The following is a 23,379-nucleotide window of genomic DNA, read 5'->3' as shown; positions in this document are numbered from 1 at the left end:
GCAACATTCAGGGAATCACTGTCCTAAAGAGGAAGTTCTGTCTGCATGTCATGTTGCCCTCTCTAGTGACAGTCTCCCACCTTCATCCTAGGCCGTTGTCCCTCCAGAAGCTTCCTTCTCACCTATTAAAACACCACACTCTCAAATTTAGACAGTGTCAATTCTTTAGTCAGCTAATTTAAATGTTATAAACCTCTTTCTTTCCACTCAGAAAGGTAAGTACAAATTCCTCCCACAAAGACATAAAGGGCTCTAACATGATGATATTTGAGTCACCACAAGTTACTTAGTAATGAGATACAAAACATGCAAATGCATGTAAAGCAGCACATTACTATGTAAATTCTATTATATGACTTGGGTAAACACTGGGTGCACACTGAAAGTTGCATTATGACCCTAACATTATGGTAAAATAACTGTAGCTGGGATTATTTTACTATTTGAGAGTGTTGAGTTACCAAGCAATCCAATTCCTCCAGGCTATTTCTTAAAGAGACAGTACCTTATAGAAATAGTCCCCTCAAGTGCCCCCCCCCCCCAATATTTTACCCAATGCAACCACCTATGTTACCCTGAACCTGAAGGGTCACTCCCCCAAGTTTAGAAGACCTCCTACCCTTCGCCTCTCTTGAATCCCCCTCAACTGTACCTAGTCATTCCTGCCATGCACTTACCACATAATAATTTTTGCTGTTAGATCACAGTAAGTGAAAAAACTTAGCACACTTTAGAAAACAGACTCCCATAATATGCTATATATTATTAGTTGTATAGCCTTTGTGAATCATGTTAAACACATTGTAACAGTATGTGTTAAAAATACCTACTGTATCACGTATAACATATTTTAGTAAATAGAGCTTTATGTTGCTAAAAAGTAAATTGTTAAATATTATACATCTATTTTGGTCTACCATGGTTTGTCAATCACAATTATTAATCACAAGTATCCCTACTTTTTCAAACATACAGGGCTAGATTCTACATGCTGCTTTCAGGAACCAAAAAACTGGTGCCAAAAAAAAAACGCTATTCTATGAACCACATTTAAAATTAAATGCGGTGCATAAAATAGCACTTACGCCCGGGAATCGCACCTAAATTTAGGCACAGCCATTTGCACCAACTGAAACATGGTGCAAATCTATGTGCCTACATTAAGCGCATATCCCTGTTATTCTGTAGTAACATGCATTGATTTTAGGAATTCCCCGTTCCACCTTTGACCCTCCCATTTTCACACCTCTTTTTTCAGATTGCACGTAAATGTTAGGCATAGATCGTGCACCTAAATTTATGTGTGTAAAGTTCAATCAGATTTAACCAGTGTCAATAATTGCTTGTTAAAAAGTCAGTTATTGGTGCTAATTAGCTTGTTATTTAATTAAATTAGGGAGCTAGCCCATTCTATTTTTTTTTTTTTATCAAATTTTGATCTAAAGCAATCAACAAAACATTACTGCTATAAGTAAAACAAATGCCTCACTTTTCTTCTATTATATATTTAAACTAGCCTTCCTGTTTACAAAGCTGCACGGCACTGCTGACACAGCCCCTTCAAAGTGTACGGGCTGTGTCGGCATTACTGCATCGGCAGTCGCTAACATGGCTTTGTAAACAGGGACCTAAATACTGTGTATGCTCAAATTAGTATCCAGAAACCTAGATTACTTCCCCATATATGATGCAAAATCTGGAATTGAACATTAAATTTTTTTTAAATGTGCAAAATTATAATAGAACATATTCTGAATGTATGCACTTGGATCTGTGTACTTTTTCAGAGTGTATGCATAGCACATTGATTAAAGAAATGGATGTTAGTATAATAGATTATGGACAATGAATTACATAAGTTGAGTCATGGGGTAAATGTCTCTTTAAAATAAAAAAAATGGCATTTGTCTACAATCAACACAGTTAATTTTTTTTTATTCCTAGATTTTTTTTTAAGAAAAAGAAATGTAAATTTGCAAAACAGTTTCTGAGCAAGGGTTAATGGATAACACAAAGTGGCAACTTTAAAACACTCAAAAGAAAAGTCTTCATGCATTTAATGTGAGACTTTTATAGCTAAATGGCACTATGAAGGTAAATAATGTAACCAAGCTCAAGAAGAGAAATTTAAGGATCATAACTCAATCACATAACCATTGGACATAACAGTAAGGATATTTCTACAGATTTAATGCTTCCTGAAACTATAACTGCTAGGAACTGGCAAGGTTTGACAGCAGATGGCCACTTATAACCTGTCTTATTTTGGCAAGTGAAGATATGTGCATATACTTTATGCATGTAAAGGAGTACTACTACTACTACTTAACATTTCTGAGTAAACGGGTTAAGGGTCATATCCAATATATTTGATAAAATAAATGTATATATCATAGCTCATTCTCTGCTCTCAGCATGCTAAGCCTCAAATACCAACTTCTTGTTAGTATTGAAAACAAAATAATTGATAAGATGGACATTTACACTGACCCAGTTTCACAGTTCTTATATTTTGATATTATTAAAGAAGCCAAAACAATAGTTTAGTGGTTCTAAACCAGTTCTTGAAGCATACCAAGCCCTTCAGGTTTTCAGGATATCCCCAATGAATATGCTTATTAACTCAAATTCCCAGGAAAACTATGAACTTAATATATTAAAATTTGAAGTGAAGATGCTCAGAAACCAGTGTGGCTCAAGTGAAACTGATATAAACAGCCACTTTTCTTTATCATTGCACTTCCTCATTTGTTTAAGGCAACAGTCACAAAGAGTATTGAGGTGATAGTCTAGTTCAATTGAATAACAATAGTATCACTTGTAATAAAATCACTTATCTTGTTGCATGTTTGCTCAACATGCTGCTTTCAGGAACCAATGTGCATTGATAAATATGGTGTATAATATATCAACTCTTCTTATTCCACCCCAACTCATATCCAAGTTTTGCTTTCTGAAAAAGCTTCATCAGGAAGTACCTCCTTAAAAAAAAAATCCATGAACAACTGCACTTTTGAAGCAAAAAATTACAAATTAAAAAAAAAATCTTACAAGCTAATACTCTAATCAAGCTTATAATGCAGTAAGAATATCAGGCCCAAAATGGCATCCAGAGAGAACAGCACTCCAATCTTTTTTTATTTAGACAGTCTTCACAGGAGGTGGGTAAGGTGTGAAACATGGGAGCTGGATGGATGAGAGACAGGGATAGATGCATAGTAGATAAGAGGGTGAGAAAGCAGTAGAATTTTATGGCTTATAATGGGCTAGAAAAACCAGATCTTTGTTATGTCCTTTCTGGTGGGTGTCATTCTGATTTCAAAGGTCTTACATTCCTCGATTGTCTAAACTTTCCTTTTAGTATTCTCACAATAAAATCATTGATACAGTGTTCTGGTTTTGTAAAGTGGTGTCCCACAGAGGTAACATCCTGGTTGGCACTGGCATTTTTCATATGATGTCCATGTAAATTAAATCTTGTCTTTAGCATCTGGCTTGTTTCTCCAATATAGCATCCTTCTTCACATTTTTTACATTGAATGATATATACCATATTGGAAGATGAGCATGTGAAGGATTCCTTTATGTTGAATATTTTTCCTTTGTGAATAAGTACTATGCTAATACAGTAGGAAACTGTGGGCTTCTATGAAATGTGATGGCACAGTTTGCAGCTGGATATGTATTTTTGAGTTTCTAATGGGAACTTGCTTTTCACTAGTTTGTGTTTCAAGTTTGGTGGCTGTTGGAAGGCCAACATTGGTGGGGAATGAGAATATATATCTCTTTCAGTAGTTCATCCTCCTGAAGTCATGGCTGGAGATCGTTTATGATTTTTCTCAATTTTTCTAGCTCTGGGTTGTATGTCACTATAAGGGAGATTCTGTCAGTGGATTTATTTTTCTTGCACTATAGTAGGTTTTCCCTGGGTATTTTAAGGGAGGAGGCAACCTTCTTGGAGATTATTTTGGGGTTATAACATTTTTGTTTGAAGAATTCAGTCAGGATTTGGGGTGTTTATCTCTGTCCCCTGCGTCAGAGCAGATACGGTGCTATCTTGTGGCTTGGCTGTGTATAATGGATTTTTTTGTATGTGAAGGGTGGAAGCTGAAATTGTGGAGGTAACTGCATTTGTTTGTAGTCTTCCTGTATATAGATGTTTGTATATAGCCACTGCTGATGGAAACTGTGGTGTCCAAAAAATTGAATTTGTCTGGAGAGTAGTCAATTCTGATTTTGATTGTAGGATTATTATTATTATTGTAGGAGTATTATTTCAGAAGAGAAATGCCTTGTTTGCAGAAACAGTGGCAATAGTTGATCTATACCATTCCACAGATTCCCAGCCATCGAATAAAGACGCCAAGAGAACTTAATCCTAAATTAGGTCCGTATTTTGACTCTCTTAATCTCTTCTCAGCCCGCTGTCTATAAGAATCTCCGTATAGCCAAACACAATGATCCACAGGCAATGCATCTGAAATAGAAACTGCAAAGCATAAAATGAATAACTCGCTTCTAACTCACTTACTGTCACACAACCCTTAAAGCAATTAGATCTCCAGCGACCCTTGCAGAAGATCCCCATATTTAGCTGCAACTGAAGTGGCTCCAATGTATTCTTTTGCTAATCGAACACGGCAAACAAACACCATCCAAGACCCTCTCCCACAATGATCAGTCTTTGATCAATGAATCAGAAAACAAATCTCATGCTTTCCAAAATGCACATCATCAAGGAGCAAACCTGACTCCTCCATCACTGCCTTATTAGCAGCTACTAACTCTCCAACACAATGAGCACCAAAAGCACCACTACAAAAGTCACTCTGAATAAAGAAGCTTCAAAAGACAAAACACACAACTTTTCCAATAAGATCAATTAATAGCTCATAACTTATGGGCCATCTAATTACTCTAGTCAAATCAGAATTTCTGCCATATGCATAGCCCCACAACAATCTTTGGATTATACAATTTGTAGACAATGTATTTGGTTCCAAATAAAGCCCCAAATTTCATTCACCTCATGAATCTTACATTTATCCCCTACCCCTACCCCTTCCCCTTTCTCTTCTGCTCAGCCAATGTTATACTCTCCACTTTAATGTGGTGGGTCTTTCAATACTTCTAAATAACTTCAACAGGTCGATATGAGAAAACATCTTCATTGGGTATGTTCCAGTATGTTTTGTAAATAGAAATCAATATATATTGTACATATAGGGCAAGATTCTATATATGGTGCCCAAAAAATCAGCACCGATAAGGCACTTTCCTATAAGCCTACACACCTACAATTTGCACGCGCAGTAACTGTGTAGGCACCTATAGGGATATTGTAGGCATGCACACAGTTAACGCGCGTACATGGTTAGTGCACGTTAAAGATGCTAATGTGCCCATAATGCTGCATAGTAAACAGGGCCCTTAGGCACAATTTATAGAATAGCAACTTACACCAGAGAATTGTACCTAACTTTAGGTGTGGCCATTTACATCAACTGAAATGTGGGACGAATGTACACACCTACATTAGGCATCCCTGTTATTCTATAACAATACACATTAATTTAGAAAACCCTGTTACATCCATGCCCCTCCCATTTCCAAACACCCTTTTTCCGATCACACATAAATGTTAGGCGTGGATCCCATGCCTAAATTTACGTGTGTCAATGACAATTAAATCTATTAAGTTCCATTAATTTCTTGTTAAAAAGGAAATTATTGGCACTCATTGGCTTCTTATTCAATTAATTGTGCACACAATTTTGGGTGATTTTTATAGAACTAGGGGGATAGGAGTTGATTCTGAAAATATCACATAAAGTTAGACCCTGGCATGATACATGCTAAGCATCAATTCTGCAATGGCAATTACACACATAACCACCATTACATAATACTAGTGTAAGTCCATAGTTGCATGCCTAACCTTAGACATGTACAGTAATATATAGGCATACATCTAATTAAAGATGTGAATGGAGTGTATAGTCAATTACTTTCAATATACTCAGCTTCAATTATATCCTCATTATAACTAAACACTCAGAGGCGCTTATTATAGGATCATCAGATTGACGTACCAACCTCTAAAATGGCTATTGTGAGCCAAGCATTTTGAAGAGAGGCGGTATCAAAATCCTCATCAATCCCAATTCTTTGAATTTTTTTACTTATTTTTTCATTGTAACATTTTTATATCATTTATCTTAGTCTCTCCAATTCTTTCTTTAAGTTCAGAGTTAATACTTAGCTTTTCAGCAAAATTAAATGATGCGCGGTGGAGACCCAATATCACCAACATAGATCCATGTTTCGCATAGTGCTGTTTCAAGGTAGTCTCCTATGTTTTCAGCAGCAGTTTAATGTTGCTGAAAAGCTAAGTATTAGCTCTGAACTTAAAGATAGAATTGGAGAGACTAAGATAAATGATATAAAAAATGTTACAATGAAAAAATAAGCAAAAAAATTCAAATTATTGGGATTGATGAGGATTTCGATACCGCCTCTCTTCAAAATGCTTGGCTCACAATAGCCATTTTACAGGTGGGTATGTTAATCTGATGATCCTATAATAAGTGCCTCTGAGTGTTTAGTTATAATGAGGATATAACCGAAGCTGAGTATATTGGAAATAATTAACTTTAGACATGAGCACCTACACTTTTAGAGACCCTGTTGTTTGTCCCTGTAACTCTTTTGAAATCCTACTGGGTGATAAGTATTTTTTCCTTCTGCTCTAGATGTTACCTGTAGCATAGGGATCATGGACAGGGCGTCAGGTTGTTATAGTAAAGCAGATCATATACATCCTTTTGCTTTCTTGGCGATTTATGGATTGCAGAGGTTCCCCAAATTCCTCTACAGTGCACAAATCAGCAACTTATTATGCTCTGGTACTTGTACCACTATCATTTTATATATTGCCTTACTTGTGCTAGTCTGGGTGACATAACAAGGCTAATTACTTTCCCCTGAATCAACGGGCTTGGCAAGAAGGTCTCCCTATGGATTAAGGGTCAAAGGTGGGTGGGATAACCTAAGATATTGTTGTTGGACAGAGGGTCTATAGTATAGGCATTGGAATTCTACTAATTTTAATGGGCACTCCAATCTTTCTATAACTGAAGCTTTCTGGATTCTTCCACCCTTCTCTGGAAAGGCAGGAAATCAGAAATTTCACACAGAGGGCATTTGCCTGCTATAAGCCTGCCTGACATCTGATGATGTCAGACATATAGCTTTATTGGTGGATTCCCTCATCAGCACTGAAATTATAATGACAGCAGTTGGAACACTGAAACACTATTGAGAAATGGAAACAGCACTGAGGATTCAGGCTGCCTCATCACTACTGAATTCCTCATGATGTCACAATTAGAAGTCTAAGAGGCACTGCTCAGAAACACCTCTAATCATAACCCATTTTTGGATGGATACTGTTGGCTGTGTCCAAATTTATCAGTTGAACCACCAGGAATTTTTTTTAAGAGTACTGATGCAGTGAGTGTGCTGCTGCTAACCAAGTAAGTGTTTTTGAATACAGTCTCTGTGTGCCTAAATGTTCCCATAGACATTGTGAAATAATTAGGTAGATTTTCATTTCAATTGTTATCATATACATACTTCTCCTTTGCAATGGACTGCATTAGGACTCTCAGTAACAGCACATAACCATAACTGCCTTCAATATTTAGTATTGACAGTTTTTCACAAAGCACATACAGTGGAACCCAAAGGAATAATAAGACAAAAGCTCTAGAATTTTGAGTTCTTGACCACTTGCTGTGTATATCTGAGTTACTATACAGCAGTGACATCTAGTGTTCAACAAGGGATTGTATAATTTACATTCAGCTTTTTTCACTTTTCTACAACAAGAAAAATAAAAGATATTTTTTCTAAAATATTCCATATCATTAAGGGACCAGAAATGGTCACAAGATAGTAAAATACAGTCTATATATTGGATAAAAATAATATATTAATAAGTACTATGCTAATACAGTAGGAAACTGCAATTGTGTGACAGACTGATGTTAAACAGGCAAAATTCTTCATTTCAATTTATTCCAGTTATATGTGATGGCTTTAAAAAAGCACTTCATTCTTTTTATTTACAGGACCAAACACATATCCTTTAAGGTGGGGGTGGGGGTGGAATTCTATATATGTCAACTAAATTTACACATGCAAATTTGGCAGTGCAGCCAAATTGCATGTGCAACAAGCCAATTGGCGCTGATAATTGGCCAATAACAAGCAATTATCAGCACTAATTGTCACTAATTAGAATTTATGCATGCAAACTTCTAAGCATATTCTGTAAAGTAGTGCACATAAATTCTAATGGTTGGATTTCAAACGAGGGTGTTGCCATGCGAGAGGCATATGCAGGTCATGGGCATTCCTAATACTTACACGCACTGTTATAGAATATGCCTGATCCGTACCTAAGTTAGGCATGGGAATTTTCATCACATTTCAGTTGGCATAAATGGCTGTGCCTAAATTTTAGTCATGGGGGTGAGTACTATGCATATTCCATAAATAATGCCTAACTTTAGGCAAGGTTTATAGAATAGCGCTAAGCACAGTTTTTTTCACGCCAATTGTTTTGGTACCATATATTGAATTCCTCCCATAGGGCCAGATTCCATCCAAGTATATTCTATATGGAGTGCCTATATTTAGGCATGGTATATAGAATACAATTAATTGATATCCTAGCACCTAAAACTATGTGCCTCCTTTTACATGAATGAAAATGTGGTGTAAATCCTGGCGCGTAGATTTAGGCACATTGGGCCATATTCTATAACTCCCGTGTGCAAATTTTGGAATGCCCACAAAACACTCATTTCCCCACCTATAACCATACCCATTTCTGCCTTTGCGCATTAGAATTTAGGTGCAGTGCATTACAGAATATGCTTAGCAAGTTATGCATGTAAATTCAAATAATTGCCAATTAATGTTCATTATTGCTTGTTAAGTGCTGTTAATGCTGATTGGCTTGCTAAGCCAATTAAGTTACGCGTGTTGTTATAGAATACACTTGGATTTTGGCATAGAATGGTAGGCACACTATATAGATAGTAACGTGAAGGGGCATAATCGAACGTCGCCGGCCAAATAGATCGCTGGCGATCTATGTTGGCGGTGGAGCTACAGCTGGCTGGATCCGTATTATGGAAAAAGATGGCCGGCTATGCAACATTAAACCGCTGCTGAAAACATAGGAGACTACCTTGAAACAGCACTATGCGAAACATGGATCTATGTTGGTGATATTGGGTCTCCACCGCGATATAATTGAAGCTGAGTATATTGAAAGTAATTGACTCCAGGGACCTGCATACAGCCTCTAGGACTTATTGCTGCTGTATAACTATTTGGCACACCAGTTCACACCTGTAGACTAATCTCTCTGAAAAAGTCCTTTCTTGAAATAACCACGTTTACTCACAGTTAACTGCAGATCAGAGTCCCCTGGTACTAAGATTAGCAGTAGGTCAGAGCTGGCACAATGGTGTACTATGCCCTCTTTCAGCACCATTCAAGGTAAGAACTAAGTTCTCTAACATGGGTAACACAGGAAAGGGAACTAAAACTGGCTTACAAAAATGGCCACTACTGCATGGACTACAACAGGAAACAAAACAGGGCACACTCTGACCCAGTTAGCAGGGGGGGGGGGGGAAGCACCATGGGAGTAGAGCCCAGTACCCTACACCCACCACAATGCATTGCTAATGTGACTCTGCAGGGCACCTAACAGAAAAGGTGTCACACTCACCGGAGAACCACATCGCAACCAGGGAAAGGCTGTCGGAGGATACAACACATTCTGCTGTCATGGAGGTGGGTACGGCATTTGATGCTGGCATTCAGGCTGGCAAAAAAGGTTTTTAGTTGTATTTTTTTAGTATGGAAGGGGTTGGTGACCACTGGGGGAGTATGGGGAGGTCATCCCCCATTCCCTCCAGTGGTCATCTGGTCAGTTGGGGCACCTTTTTGAGGCTTGGTTGTGAAAGTAAAAGGACCAAGTAAACCTGGCGAAATACTGCTTAACACCGCTTTTTTTTGTTCATTATTGGCGAAAGCCGGCCATCTGGTAGCCACGCCCATGCCTTCGCTAATCTACCGAGACGCCCCCTTGAACTTTCGCCGGTGAAGCGACGGGAAAGTGGCGATGCTGTCTAAAATGCCGCTTTCGATTATACCGATTTTGCCGCTTTTAAGAAATCGCCGGCCATCTCCCGATTTGTGTTGGAAGATAGCCGGCGATCACTTTTGATTATAAGCTGGATAGTAACATAGTAGATGATGGCAGAAAAAGACCTGCACGGTCCATCCAGTCTGCCCAAAAAATGTGCCACTTTTTTGTATATACCTTACCTTGATTTGTACCTGTCTTTTTCAGGGCACAGACCGTACAAGTCTGCCCAGCACTATACCCGCCTCCCACCATCAGCTCTGGCACAGACCATATAAGTCTGCCCAGCACTATCCCCGCCTCCCAACCACCAGCCCCGCCTCCCACTACCGGCTCTGTTATTCAATCTCAGCTAAGCTCCTGAGGATCCATTTCTTCTGAACAGGATTCCTTTATGTTTATCCCATGCATGTTTGAATTCCGTTACCGTTTTCATCTCCACCATCTCCCGCGGGAGAGCATTCCAAGCATCCACCACTCTCTCCGTGAAAAAATACTTCCTGACATTTTTCTTTTCATGTCCTCTCATTCTACCGTCTTCGTATCTCCGGAAAAGGTTCGTTTGCGGATTAATGCCTTTCAAATATTTGAACGTCTGTATCATATCACCCCTGTTTCTCCTTTCCTCCAGTGTATAGATGTTCAGGTCAGCAAGTCTCTTCTCATACGTCTTGTAACACAAATCCCATACCATTCTCGTAGCTTTTCTTTGCACCGCTTCGATTCTTTTTACATCCTTAGCAAGATATGGCCTCCAAAACTGAACACAGTACTCCAGATGGGGCCTCACCAATGACTTATACAGGGGCATCAACACTCCCTTTCTTCTGCTGGTCATACCTCTCTCTCTATACAGCCCAACAATCTTCTAGATACAGCTACCGCCTTGTCAGACTGTTTCGTCGCCTTCAAATCCTCAGATACTATCACCCCGATCCCTCTCCCCGTCCGTACCTATCAGACTCTCGCCACCTAACACATACATCTCCCGTAGATTTCTATTCCTTAAGTGCATCACTTTGCATTTCTTGGCATTGAATTTTAATTGCCAAACCTTAAACCATTCTTCTAGCTTCTTCAGATCCTTTTTCATGTTTTCCACTCCCTCCTGGGTGTCCACTCTGTTACAGATCTTAGTATCATCCGCAAATAGGCAAACTTTACCTTCTAACCCTTCGGCAAGGTCACTCACAAATATATTGAACAGAATCGGCCCCAGATTCTGGGAGATAGGGGTAATTCTGTAACATAGGTGCTAACATTTACATGCTGATTATATAACCTGTTCAAAGAGAGTTATAAAAAGAATTATTTCATAAACACTTGACTCCAGAACTACACCAGAACAAACCAATATTGAACTTTTTAATTTGGTTACTTTAATCACATTATTATTATTGAACATTATACCTTGTTCTTGATCTCATATACCTGACATGAATTATTTATTTATTTACTTCTAATTTCCCTGATATTTTTATGTACCTTAATTGTAACAATACTCTGAACTTCTCATTCCGTTAATGGTGATCGCCATTGCGGCATACTGTAAGCTACATTGAGCCTGCAAATAGGTGGGAAAATGTGGGATACAAATGCAGCAAATAAATAAATAAATGTAAATGTTTAGAATAATGGAAGATTACAAGTACATTTGTGCAGATATATGCTTAAATATCAAAATTTTGCTTAAACACTTATCTGTAAATACCCACTTAACTTACACATTGGACTAAATTTAGTAAATGGTGCCCAAATTTGGGTTCTAAAAGAAAAATGAGTGCTAAGTGCTATTTTATAAATGGCCTTCAAATTTGGGCACCGTTTATAGAATAACACTTAACGCCAGTATCTGCACCCAATTTTGAGAGTGAGGATTTACACCAACTGAAACCTGGTATAAATCCTTGCATTTAAATTAGGTGTGAATCTGCCGTATTCTATAAGACTGCACCCAAATTCTAGGAATGCCCCGACCCTGCCCCTCCCAAGGCTACCCCACTTTTGAGATCCGCACTTAAAAATGTATGTGTGCATCTTTATAGAATGCCAACTAGAAAGATGTGCACTTAAATTCAAATTGTTGCCAATTATCACCAGTAATTGATTGTTAATATCTGAACTTGAGATTGCAACCAAAAAATGTGCTTTTCACAATTCCCCCCCCCCCCCCTTGTGTCATGAAGTGCACTCTTGTATCCTGAAGTGGCGTATAAATTATTCTGCCTGTTGGGAAGTCATGTCTCAGGGTATTTCTGCCATTTTTAACTTCCAAGGATCTGCTTTTATTCCTGTACCAATCCATTAAAGAGGATTCATTAATAATGGAATTTAAGTGCCACAAAAAGTCCTCATGTTGATTGCAGATTGCACATGCTTCACACTTTTAAGAGCCAGTATTATCATTACTATTATGATAGAAATGTCTGGTGTCAAGCTAAATACAGAAATCTTGTAGTAGCTACATGTTACAGATATAGATTTAGCTCACACGTTTTCAGTAGTAGTTCAGAGTAGGTTACATTCAGGCATGTACCCTATCCCAGGAGGTCTTACAGCATAAGGGCTAGGTGTACTAAAAGGCACTACTATATTTTAATGCACATTATTTTCTGCAGTTGAACCAATTTACTCATAACACACATTAACACTTCAGTAAGTCTGTCTCCACATTTGTACCTAAGGTAATGAGGGTGATGTAATGTGCCCAGCGTCACAAGGAATATTGTCTAGGATTTGAACCTTGGTTTCCCTAGTACCTAGCCTGCTGCTCTAATCACTAGGCTACTCCTCCATGTCATATTTTCTTACCATTGTCAATATTTTTCTTCTTTCAGATTTTTAGATGGCAAACTGCTGGATATCAATAAAGAATTTCAACCCCATATTGGACAAGGAGGACGTATTTTGGAAATCCGTACACCAGATGTTGTAGCAAACGTAAAGAAACAAGCACAAGCAGTGGGATATACAGAAGGAGCATTACTTGCCCTGGCTGTCATAATCATCCTGTGCTGCATGCCTGCCATTCTAATAGTTATGGTCAGCTACAGACAGTAAGTGGTCATTTTCTTACGCAATCCCCTAGATTCTATATGTGGCACTGATCAAAGATGCACATCCAACTAAATTGGCTGAGCCAATTACTGCCAATAATAGGGTACTAAATGGCACCAATTTGGATTTGGGCCCACATCTTGCTATGCGCTAATCTATAACTATGTGTGCCCAAATCCCATGGCACACAATCCAAAAGGAGGGGCATGGCCATGGGGGGGTACATGGGCAGCTCATGTGCATTCCTAAAATTTGCATGCAGTGTTATAGAATACCAGGGATGTGCACCCAAATTGGGCATCTGGAATTATACCTGGTTTCAGCAGGCATTAGTCCTGGTGCTGTAATCAGCCCTTAGCGCTATTCTGTAATAGACTCTCATCTTTGAGTTCTCATTATAGAATAACATTCAGTGCTGATTTTTTTTTTGGGGGGGGGGGGCAGTTATTTTTGAGCGCCATTTACCAAATCTAGCCCACTATGTAGAATTGCCTTTATAACGTGTTTACAAACATTAATTCAAAATGTATAACACCTCTAAAAAATGTTTTCCCTTCTCTATAATTGGGGAAAGGACTTTGATGAATCAGGCACAATGGAGATAATTTTATAAAGTCATTTTATTTCCCATGTATGTGGTGACGTGTGTGCAATAATCACTTGTAAAATTTCAACTGGTGTTAAAAGTATGCATGTTGACTTAAAGGTGTATATTTTCTGTTAGATGTGTAGAGATAGAGCATGAGTTCACAGGTATGTGTATAGATTATGCAACAGTCTAATGTGCATACTTAAATAATTTAGGTGTGGACATTTATGCCTCCTTGAGAACAGGTGTAAATGGCCAGACCTGCAATGCGAGTTGATGCTAGTATTTTTTAAAGACATATAAATGTGTATATGTCTTTATAAAATTACACATAAGTAGGTGCCTACTTGTACTGTTAAACTAGGTGTACCCTTAAAATTTGCCCTCAATCTTGCTTATTCTGTAATGTGACTGCCTAAATGTATGTCATTTATGCATTTGGATTAGATGCATGAAAGTTACAGATTCACATGTAAGTGGTAGTCGGGCTAAACGGGTGCTAACCCCTGGATTCTATATAGCATGGCTTAAGTTGGGTGTGCAAATACAGTCGTATTCTGTATTTGTGCATTGAACTTAATTAGTTAACAAGCCAATCAGTGCTGATAATTGCCAATTAACAAGCAATTACTGACACTAATTGGCATTAATTAGAATTTACGCACAGAACTGTCTAAGTGTATTCTGTCACGTGATGATCATAAATTCTAACTTGAATAGTTGAAAAGAGGGCATGGCAATGGGCATGGAATGTGTGGGTCATGGACGTTTCTAAAATCTATACGCATTATCGAATATACCCAGTTCATGCATAATTTAAGCATCAGGATTTACACCAAGTTTTACTTAGTATAACTGCAGGCAACTAAATTTAGTCACGCGAATGGGCGCTCTGTGTATTCTATAAGCCGCAAAGAAATTTAGGCTTATTCTTTAAAGTATGCCTAAATTAAGGACTACTTTATAGAAAATGCTTAAGTGTATTAATTTCAGTACTGACCTTTTAGTCATAAACAGTATTCTATAATCTTAACATGTGGGTGGGATATATGATTTACATGTCAAAGAGCAGCATTAGGTACAGACATTTACACCTACAATAGACATTGCATAAGTGGGCACGCCTAAATGTTGGTACGTAAATGCTGACTTATGCTAGTATTCTATAATGGAATCTGGGCTCCAGATCTTGTTATAGAATTCATTCTTAGCACCCAGCACTTTGGCACTTAATTTAGGGCACACTCTATAGAATTTCCCCCAATGGGCCAGGTTCTATATATGGCGCCTGAAAATTCCACATGGAAAAAAGTACACCTAGACATATTCTCTAAAGCATGCCTGTAATTTATAGAACAGGCTTAAATTTCCACATGGTATATAGAATACACCGAGCGCCTCTCCACACAACCAAATTTCATCATGGCCATTTACGCCATGTTTTACCTGGCGTAAATTTCAATGCCTCAATTAGGTGCAGAGTAGTTGTATTATATAACAAAGTGCATAGATTTTAGAAATGCCCACATCCCACCCATGGCTATGCTCCCTTTTCAACTATGCAACGTTACAGAATACACTTAGCGAATTGTGAGTGTAAATCTTAATTAATGCCAATTAGTATTGATAATTGCTCATTAACATCCAATTGACAGCTCCAATTAGCTAGTTAACCAATTAAGTTACTTGCACTGTTATAGAATACACTTCAATTTCCACACAGATATTAAGGAGTGATTTATAGAATCCCGGGGAATGTGTGTGACATAGAGGGATATAATAGAAAGGGGCACCCAAGTTTTCCTGAGGACGTCCTCGCAGGACGTCCCGGCTAGGGGCAGGGAAACCCGTATTATTGAAACAAGATGGGCGTCCATCTTTTATTTCGATAATACGGTCGGGGACACACAAATCTTGACATTTAGGTCGTCCCTAGAAATGGTTGTCCTTAGACTTGGTCATTTCTGATTTTCGGCGATAATGGAAACTAAGGACACCCATCTCAGAAACGACCAAATGCAAGCCCTTTGGTCATGAGAGGAGCCAGCATACACAGTGCACTGGTTGCCCTGACATACCAGGACACCAACCGGGCACCCTAGGGGGCACTTCAGTGGACTTCAGAAAAAGCTCCCAGGTACATAGCTCCCTTACCTTGTGTTCTGAGCACCCCCAAACCTCCCCCTACAACCCACTACCCACAACTGTACACCACTACCATATCCCTTATGGGTGAAGGGGGGGCACCTAGATGTGGGTACAGTGGGTTTCTGGTGGGTTTTGAAGGACTCTCATTTACCACCACAAGTGTAACAGGTAGGGGGGAATGGGTCAGGGTCTGCCTGCCTGAAGTGCACTGCACCCACTAAAACTGCTTCAGGAACCTGCATACTGCTGTCATGTAGCTGGGTATGATATTTGAGGCTGGTAAAAATATTTTTTGAGGGTGGGAGGGGGTTAGTAACCACTGAGGGAGTAAGTGGAGGTCATACCCCATTCCTTCCAGTGGTCATCTGGTCAGTTCGAGCACCTTTTTGTGGCTTGGTCGTAAGAAAAAAAGGACCAGGTAAAGTCATCCAAGTGTTAGGGACGCCCTTTTTTATCCATTATGGGTCGAGGACGCCCATGTGTTAGGCACGCCCAAGTCCCACCTTTGCTATGCCTCCGACATGCCCCAGGGAACTTTGGTCGTCCCCGCGATGGAAAGCAGTTGGAGATGCCCAAAATCGGCTTTCGATTATGCCGATTTGGGCGACCCTGGGAGAAGGACGCCCATCTTGCGATTTGTGTCGAAAGATGGGCGTCCTTCTCTTTCGAAAATAAGCCTGGAGTAGAGGAGTGTGGTAGCCCTGTTAGTCCACTCTTAAGGTTATCAATAGAAATCAAACAAAATAAAACATGGAAAAGAAAATAAGATGATACCTTTTTTATTGGACATAACTTAATACATTTCTTGATTAGCTTTCGAAGGTTGCCCTTCTTCGTCAGATCGGAAATAAGCAAATGTGCTAGCTGACAGTGTATATAAGTCACTGACACTGTCAGCTAGCACATTTGCTTATTTCTGATCTGACGAAGAAGGGCAACCTTCGAAAGCTAATCAAGAAATGTATTAAGTTATGTCCAATAAAAAAGGTATCATCTTATTTTCTTTTCCATGTTTTATTTTGTTTGATTTCTATTGAAAATAAGCCTGAAATTCAAATACAAAAAAATTCTGAAAGATTTGGCCTGGGGAGGGCAAAGTTGGATGGTTGATCTGCAGGTAAAAAAACAGTTTACATATAAAAAAGTGAGCAATGATAATTGTTCTCCTGTAAGAGAAGGATTTTTCCAAATACTGAATAGGGTGGGTCTGAGGAGGTGGTGTCAGCCTAGCACATGCAGAGATTTCTTTTTTTTAATGGTGTTTCTGTCCCTGCTGAGAAGCAGGCACAAAGGCTACAGGCGTGACCATCCCCTTAACGTTCAAAGGAATATCCCATGTAGGCTTTCTATTTAATAGCCTGTAGGCCCACAGATGCAGTTCATACATGGGCTCATTTTTGAAAGAGAAGGACGCCCATCTTTCGACATTAATCGGAAGATGGATGTCCTTCTCACAAAAATGTCCGGTATAATCGAAAGCTGATTTTGGACGTCCCCAACTGCACTCTGTCGCAGGGACAACCAAAGTTCAAGGGGGCGTGTCGGAGGCCTAGCGAAGGCGGGACTTGGGCATGCCTAACACTTGGACGTCTTTGACCCATAATCAAAAAAAGAAGGACGTCTCTGACGAGCACTTGGACGTTTTCACCCGGACCTGTTTTTCTTACGACTAAGGCACAAAAAGGTGCCTGAAATGACCACATGACCACCGAAGAGTATTGGGGATGACCTCCCATTACTCCCTCAGTGGTCACTAACCCCCTCCCACCCTCAAAAAATATCTGTAAAAATATGTCGTGCCAACCTCAGATGTCATACTCAGGTCCATGACAGAAGTATGCACTTAGTGGGTGAGTGCACTTCAGACAGGCGGACCCAGCACCATCTCCCCCTACCTGTTACACTTGTGGAGGAAACAGCGAGCCCTCCAAAACCCACCACAAATCCACTGTACCCACATCTAGGTGCCCCCTTCACCAGTAAGGGCTATGGTAGTGGTGTACAGTTGGGGGTAGTGGGTTTTTGTTTTTGGGGGGGGGAAGTTTGAGGGGCTCAGCACACAAGGTAAGGGAGCTATATTCCTGGGAGCATTTTATGCAGTCCACTACAGTGCCCCCTAGGGTGCCCGGTTGGTGTCCTGGCATGTCAGGGGGACCAGTGCACTATAAATTCTGGCTCCTCCCACAACCAAATGGCTTGCTTTGATCATTTCTGAGATGGACATCTTTGGTTTTGAAAATTGCCAAAAATCTGAAATGTCCATGTCCAGGGACGGCAAAATCTAGGGACGGCAAAATTTAAGGATTTGGACGTCCATGATGGTATTTTCGAAATGAAAGATGGACTTCCATCTTGTTTCGAAAATACGGGTTTCCCTGCCCCTAGACTGGGACGTTTTGCAAGGACGTCCAAATCGAAACTTGGACATCCCGTTCGAAAATGTTCCTCAAATGGGTCTACAATTTTCCCATGGGTTTTAACAAAATTACTGTTATGAAATTCTTTGATCAGACATTCAAAAGCACTAACCAAGTAAGTGCTGCTGATTGTGGTTAGTCAGCAATTTTTAGCATCATTATCTGGATAATACAGCTGAAAATTATTACAGAACTATCTGAACAAATGTAAAGGTATATGTATGCCTGCAACCACTGGTTGCACTATTAGTGAAAATGTTACAAGGGAAAGTATGAGTACACATTCCCTTTCTAAAACTGATGCTTTTTATCATATGCTGACCACATCTAAAATTGGCTGCTATTATAAAATGAGAAGTATGAACTGATTGTGCTGCTTATTTGTGAAGGTAAAATTATCACCTTTAAATCTCAACCCAGTAAAAAAGTACCAAAAAATATCATTATTTTATTCTATTAGTGGATAGCTTTAGAATTTACTGTGCAGAACAACTAAGGGCCCAATTATGAGAAATGTTTTATGAATTCATCATGAAAGGGCAGCACATTAAATTTTATCTGATGTTTCAAATAGAAGCCAAGAAACTAATTGTGCTTTTTTGCTATGAATGGCACCTTTAATATTCACAAAGTAGGTAGAGCACAGGAGCCAATTATAAAAAGATTAGTTCATCTTTATTACCTCACTTTTAGAGTATGATTTGAGCTCAGTTAGCTATCTATGGTTTAATCAAAGTTTTCTGTAATTCTGTTTATCTCATAACATCTTTTTTTCTCTGTAATTCATTTTCTTATCAGCTTGTAAAATTGTGATAATACTATTACAAAGGGAATTAAATATATTCCAGTTATTGAAACAGCCTGGTTCTTACAATGCCATTAACTCTGGATTAGAATGAATACAAAGATAAAGTCATTTTAACATATTACTGTTACAGAAAAAAGTTCTGACAAGACTGAATACATGAAACTTTTTTTTCTAACCTGTATTTCTTTTTGCTCCCTTGTTGCATTCCATAACCAGATTTAAGGAGTAAGTATTTGGTTTTCTATATTTTGTCCTTCTAATATTCAGACCTTTAAGGGTCTCTTTTACAGAGCTGTGTTGAGCCCAACACTGGCTTCTGCTCGCTATCCCAAGACTAATGCCAGCACAACATGACCGCCGGTGGTAGTTCCGGGTCGAGCGCACACCATTTCTGGGTGACTCCCCCCCCCCCTCCGAAATGGTTAGCACAGCAGTAACCCAGCAGTAATCAGGCATCATCACCAGCTGTCCAGTTACTGCTGGGTTACCATGGGAGCCCTTACCGCCACCTCAGTGGGTGAACCACATGGAAAGAGTTTTCTTACCACATGACAATTTTGGTTTTGGAGCTTTTTACCCACTGCGGAAATAGAGGCTCTGGCATACGGGAAAAATGGCCCCTGCTGCTACCACAGGGCCCTTTTTCCCGCACCTTGGTAACAAGGCCCCTAAGTGCTATATAAATACATTCTCAGAACAATTTTGCTCTTTGTATTTAGGGGCCAGTATTCGGCCGCAGGCAGAATTAAGGCCAGATATTTGATGCCAGGCCAAATCCGGGCACCAGCATTGAAAATCCAAGTCACACGCCAACCCAAAGGTTGTGGGTGGTGGCTGATAGTCAGTGCTGGCACCTGTATAATTAAGGAAGCAAAGATAGGAGTGCCTTTTATATGGTCCTGTCTACCTGCTTAAGTATGTGGGCAGCTGCACTGAATACAGCTGAAGCCTGGATAACTGGCATCCACCCCCACTCTTCACCCATGGACCACACCAGCACTAACTGGGGTAGTAATGCAGTGGTCAGAGCCAACATCCGTGACACTGTTCGGTAAAGTGCCACCAAATACTGGCAGTCAGGACGATGAGCATGATTTAAACAGCTTCTCCAGCCTAGGAAAAATGCTTAGAATATTGAACCTTTGTTTTTTGAAACTATGATGCAGATTTAAGCTAAACAGAACAACGTTTTATCTTACATTATTTTTAATCTTTTGCAGTAGAGTTAAGAGATAACATGACAATCCATCATTAAAAGTTTCACAGTTATCATCCAGGAAAAGGTAATAAATAGAAATAAAACAAACATAGAAAAGAAAAGATGATACCCTTTTTTTAATTATTGGACTAACTTAAAAGTATCATCTTATTTTCTTTTCTATGGTTTGTTTTATTTCTATTTATTACTAACATGGTTACCACACCACTTTACATCCAGGAGAAGAAACTAAATAAAGAGATGTTCGTGTTCAACTCTTTTAGATTGGAAAAGAAAGTCTGATAGAAGAGCTGATGTGAATATCACTGCACCATACTTTACTATGCCTAAGGCATCTTAGGAAAGAGCATGACAAACAGAAGAAAGGAGGAGGAGGTTATTAAAACATAATTAGCGCAGAAACAGTACTGTACTCTTACTAGGAAGAAGATGAATATTCTTACTCAGAAAAGCATTTAGGTGGTCAAAGGACAAGCACTTGACTTGAAACATTCTGTCTTTTTTTTTCCTGTGTTCCTTCAGTGTTCTTCCTTTGAGGTATAATAAAGCATGAATCTTCAGAATAAGTTCATAAGTACCACACTGGCACAGACCAAAGGTCCATCAAGCCCAGCATCCTAATTCCAACAGTGGCCAATGCAGGTCACAAATACCTGGCAAGATCCTAAAAAAGTTCCATATATTTTATGCTGCTTATCCCAAAAATAAGCAGTGGATTTTTCCCAAGTCATTTTAATATTGGTCTGTGGACTTTTCCTTTAGGAAGCGACCAAACCTTTTTTAAACCCCTCTAAGCTAACCACCTTTACCACATTCTCTGACAGTGAATTCCAGAGTTTAATTACACGTTGAGAAAAGAAAGATTTTCTCCGATTCATTTTAAATTTACTACTTTGTAGCTTCATTGCATGCACCCTAGTCCTAGTATTTTTGGAAAGAGTAAACAAACGATTCACGTCTACCAGTTCCACTCCACTCATTATTTTACAGACCTCTATGATATCTTCCTTCAGCCGTCTTTTCTCCAAGCTGACGAGCCCTAGCCACTTCAGCCTTTCCTCATAGGGAAGTCGTCCCATTCCCTTTATCATTTTTGTTGCCCTTCTCTGTACCTTTTCTAATTCCACTATATCTTTTTTGAGATGCGGTGAATCAGAATTGAACACAATATTCGAGGTGCAGTCGCACAATGGACAGATACAAAGGCATCATAACATTCTCATTTTTCTTTTCCATTCCTTTTCTAATAATACCTAGGCTACAAACAGGCCTGATTTTCCAGAACATACACAATGGGGTCAAATTTCAGAGGGAGTTATCCAGGTAGGAGCAGCTAACCAGGGCCTTGGAAATTCAATAGCACTTACCTGGACAATGCTGCTGAATATCTACACAGACTGCCATGGTGTCAGAGCAGGCTAGGGTTGGAGTTGGGGCAGAGCTGGCAGTTATCTGGGCACTACCAATATTCAGTGATGATACCCTGATAGCTACTCAGTTACTTTAGGACAGCCAAAAGGCTAATTTAACCATATAGCTATCTGGGTACTGCTGCTGAATATCAATGGTACCCAGGTAAAACCCGGTCGCTGCCCCAGATACTCAGTGGTGATACTGCATATGGGCCGGCAGTGAATATCTGGGTTTAATTCAGCTAGTGGCAGCCAGTGATTAGAAATACTGACTTATGCTGGCTGAATATTGACTGGAATTAATATTAAACTGCCTACCCTCGACCCACCCTATCATTCCCCTTCTTTGTTAACACAAGGAAACATGATAACAACATAATCATCCTAATTGGATAAAAATGGCACTGCAGCTCTATTATTACTTTCGCCCTCTACACTCGACAGAAATGGCATTATCTAAAGTCTGAAATGGCCTGTTCCTTGCCAAATCCAAAGGTCACTACTCCATCCTCATCCTCCTTGACCTATCTGCCACTTTTGACACTGTCAATCACGATTTACTTCTTGCCACACTGTCCTCATTTGGGTTCCAGGGCTCTGTCCTCTCCTGGTTCTCCTCTTATCTCTCCCACCATACCTTCAGAGTACAGTCTCATGGTTCTTCCTCTACCCCCATCCCGCTCTCTGTTGGAGTTCCTCATGGATCTGTCCTTGGACCCCTTCTTTTTTCAATCTACACCTCTTCCCTGGGCTCCCTGATATCATCTCATGGTTTCCAATATCATCTTTATGCTGACGACACCCAGCTTTATCTCTCCACACCAGACATCACTGCCGAAACCCAGGCCAAAGTATCGGCTTGGTTATCCGACATTGCTGCCTGGATGTCCAACCGCCACCTGAAACTGAACATGGCCAAGACCGAGCTTATTGTCTTCCCACCCAAAGCCACTTCCCCTCTCCCTCCACTCTCTATCTCAGTTGATAACACTCTCATCGTCCCTGTCTCATCTGCCCGCAACCTTGGAGTCATCTTCTACTCCTCCCTCTCCTTCTCTGTGCATATCCATCAGAAAGCCAAGACCTGTCGCTTCTTCCTCTATAATATTAGCAAAATTCACCCTTTCCTCTCTGAGCACACCACCCGAACTCTCGTCCACACTCTCATTACCTCTCGCCTTGACTGCTGCAACCTATTCCTCCCACTTAGCCATCTATCCCCCCTTCAGTCCATTCAGAACTCGGCTGCACGTCTTATCTTCCGCCTGGACTGATATACTCATATCACCCCTCTCCTGAAGTCACTTCACTGGCTTCCGATCAGGTACTGCATACAGTTCAAGCTTCTCTTACTAACCTACAAATGCACTCGATCTGCAGCCCCTCCTTACCTCTCTACCCTCATCTCCCCTTACGTTCCTACCCGTAACCTCCGCTCTCAAGACAAATCCCTCCTCTCAGTACCCTTCTCCACCACCGCCAACTCCAGGCTCTGTCCTTT

At 39.8% G+C, this 23,379-nt stretch overlaps 1 protein-coding gene across 1 annotated transcript in view; it reads left to right on the top strand.

Annotated features, from left to right (window-relative positions):
- PCDH15 (protocadherin related 15) overlaps positions 1-23,379 on the top strand; it is a 1,022,916-nt gene that overhangs the window by 930,632 nt on the left and 68,905 nt on the right. The window contains 2 exon segments of the mRNA XM_030204966.1: positions 13,066-13,284; positions 19,464-19,472. Coding sequence (XP_030060826.1) covers positions 13,066-13,284; positions 19,464-19,472 — 228 coding nt within the window.

Source organism: Microcaecilia unicolor, chromosome 5 (genome assembly GCF_901765095.1).
Source record: "Microcaecilia unicolor chromosome 5, aMicUni1.1, whole genome shotgun sequence".
Classification (NCBI taxonomy): Eukaryota; Metazoa; Chordata; class Amphibia; order Gymnophiona; family Siphonopidae; genus Microcaecilia; species Microcaecilia unicolor.
Note: the sequence above shows the minus strand (reverse complement) of the source record. Positions and strands in the feature narration are given on the sequence as shown.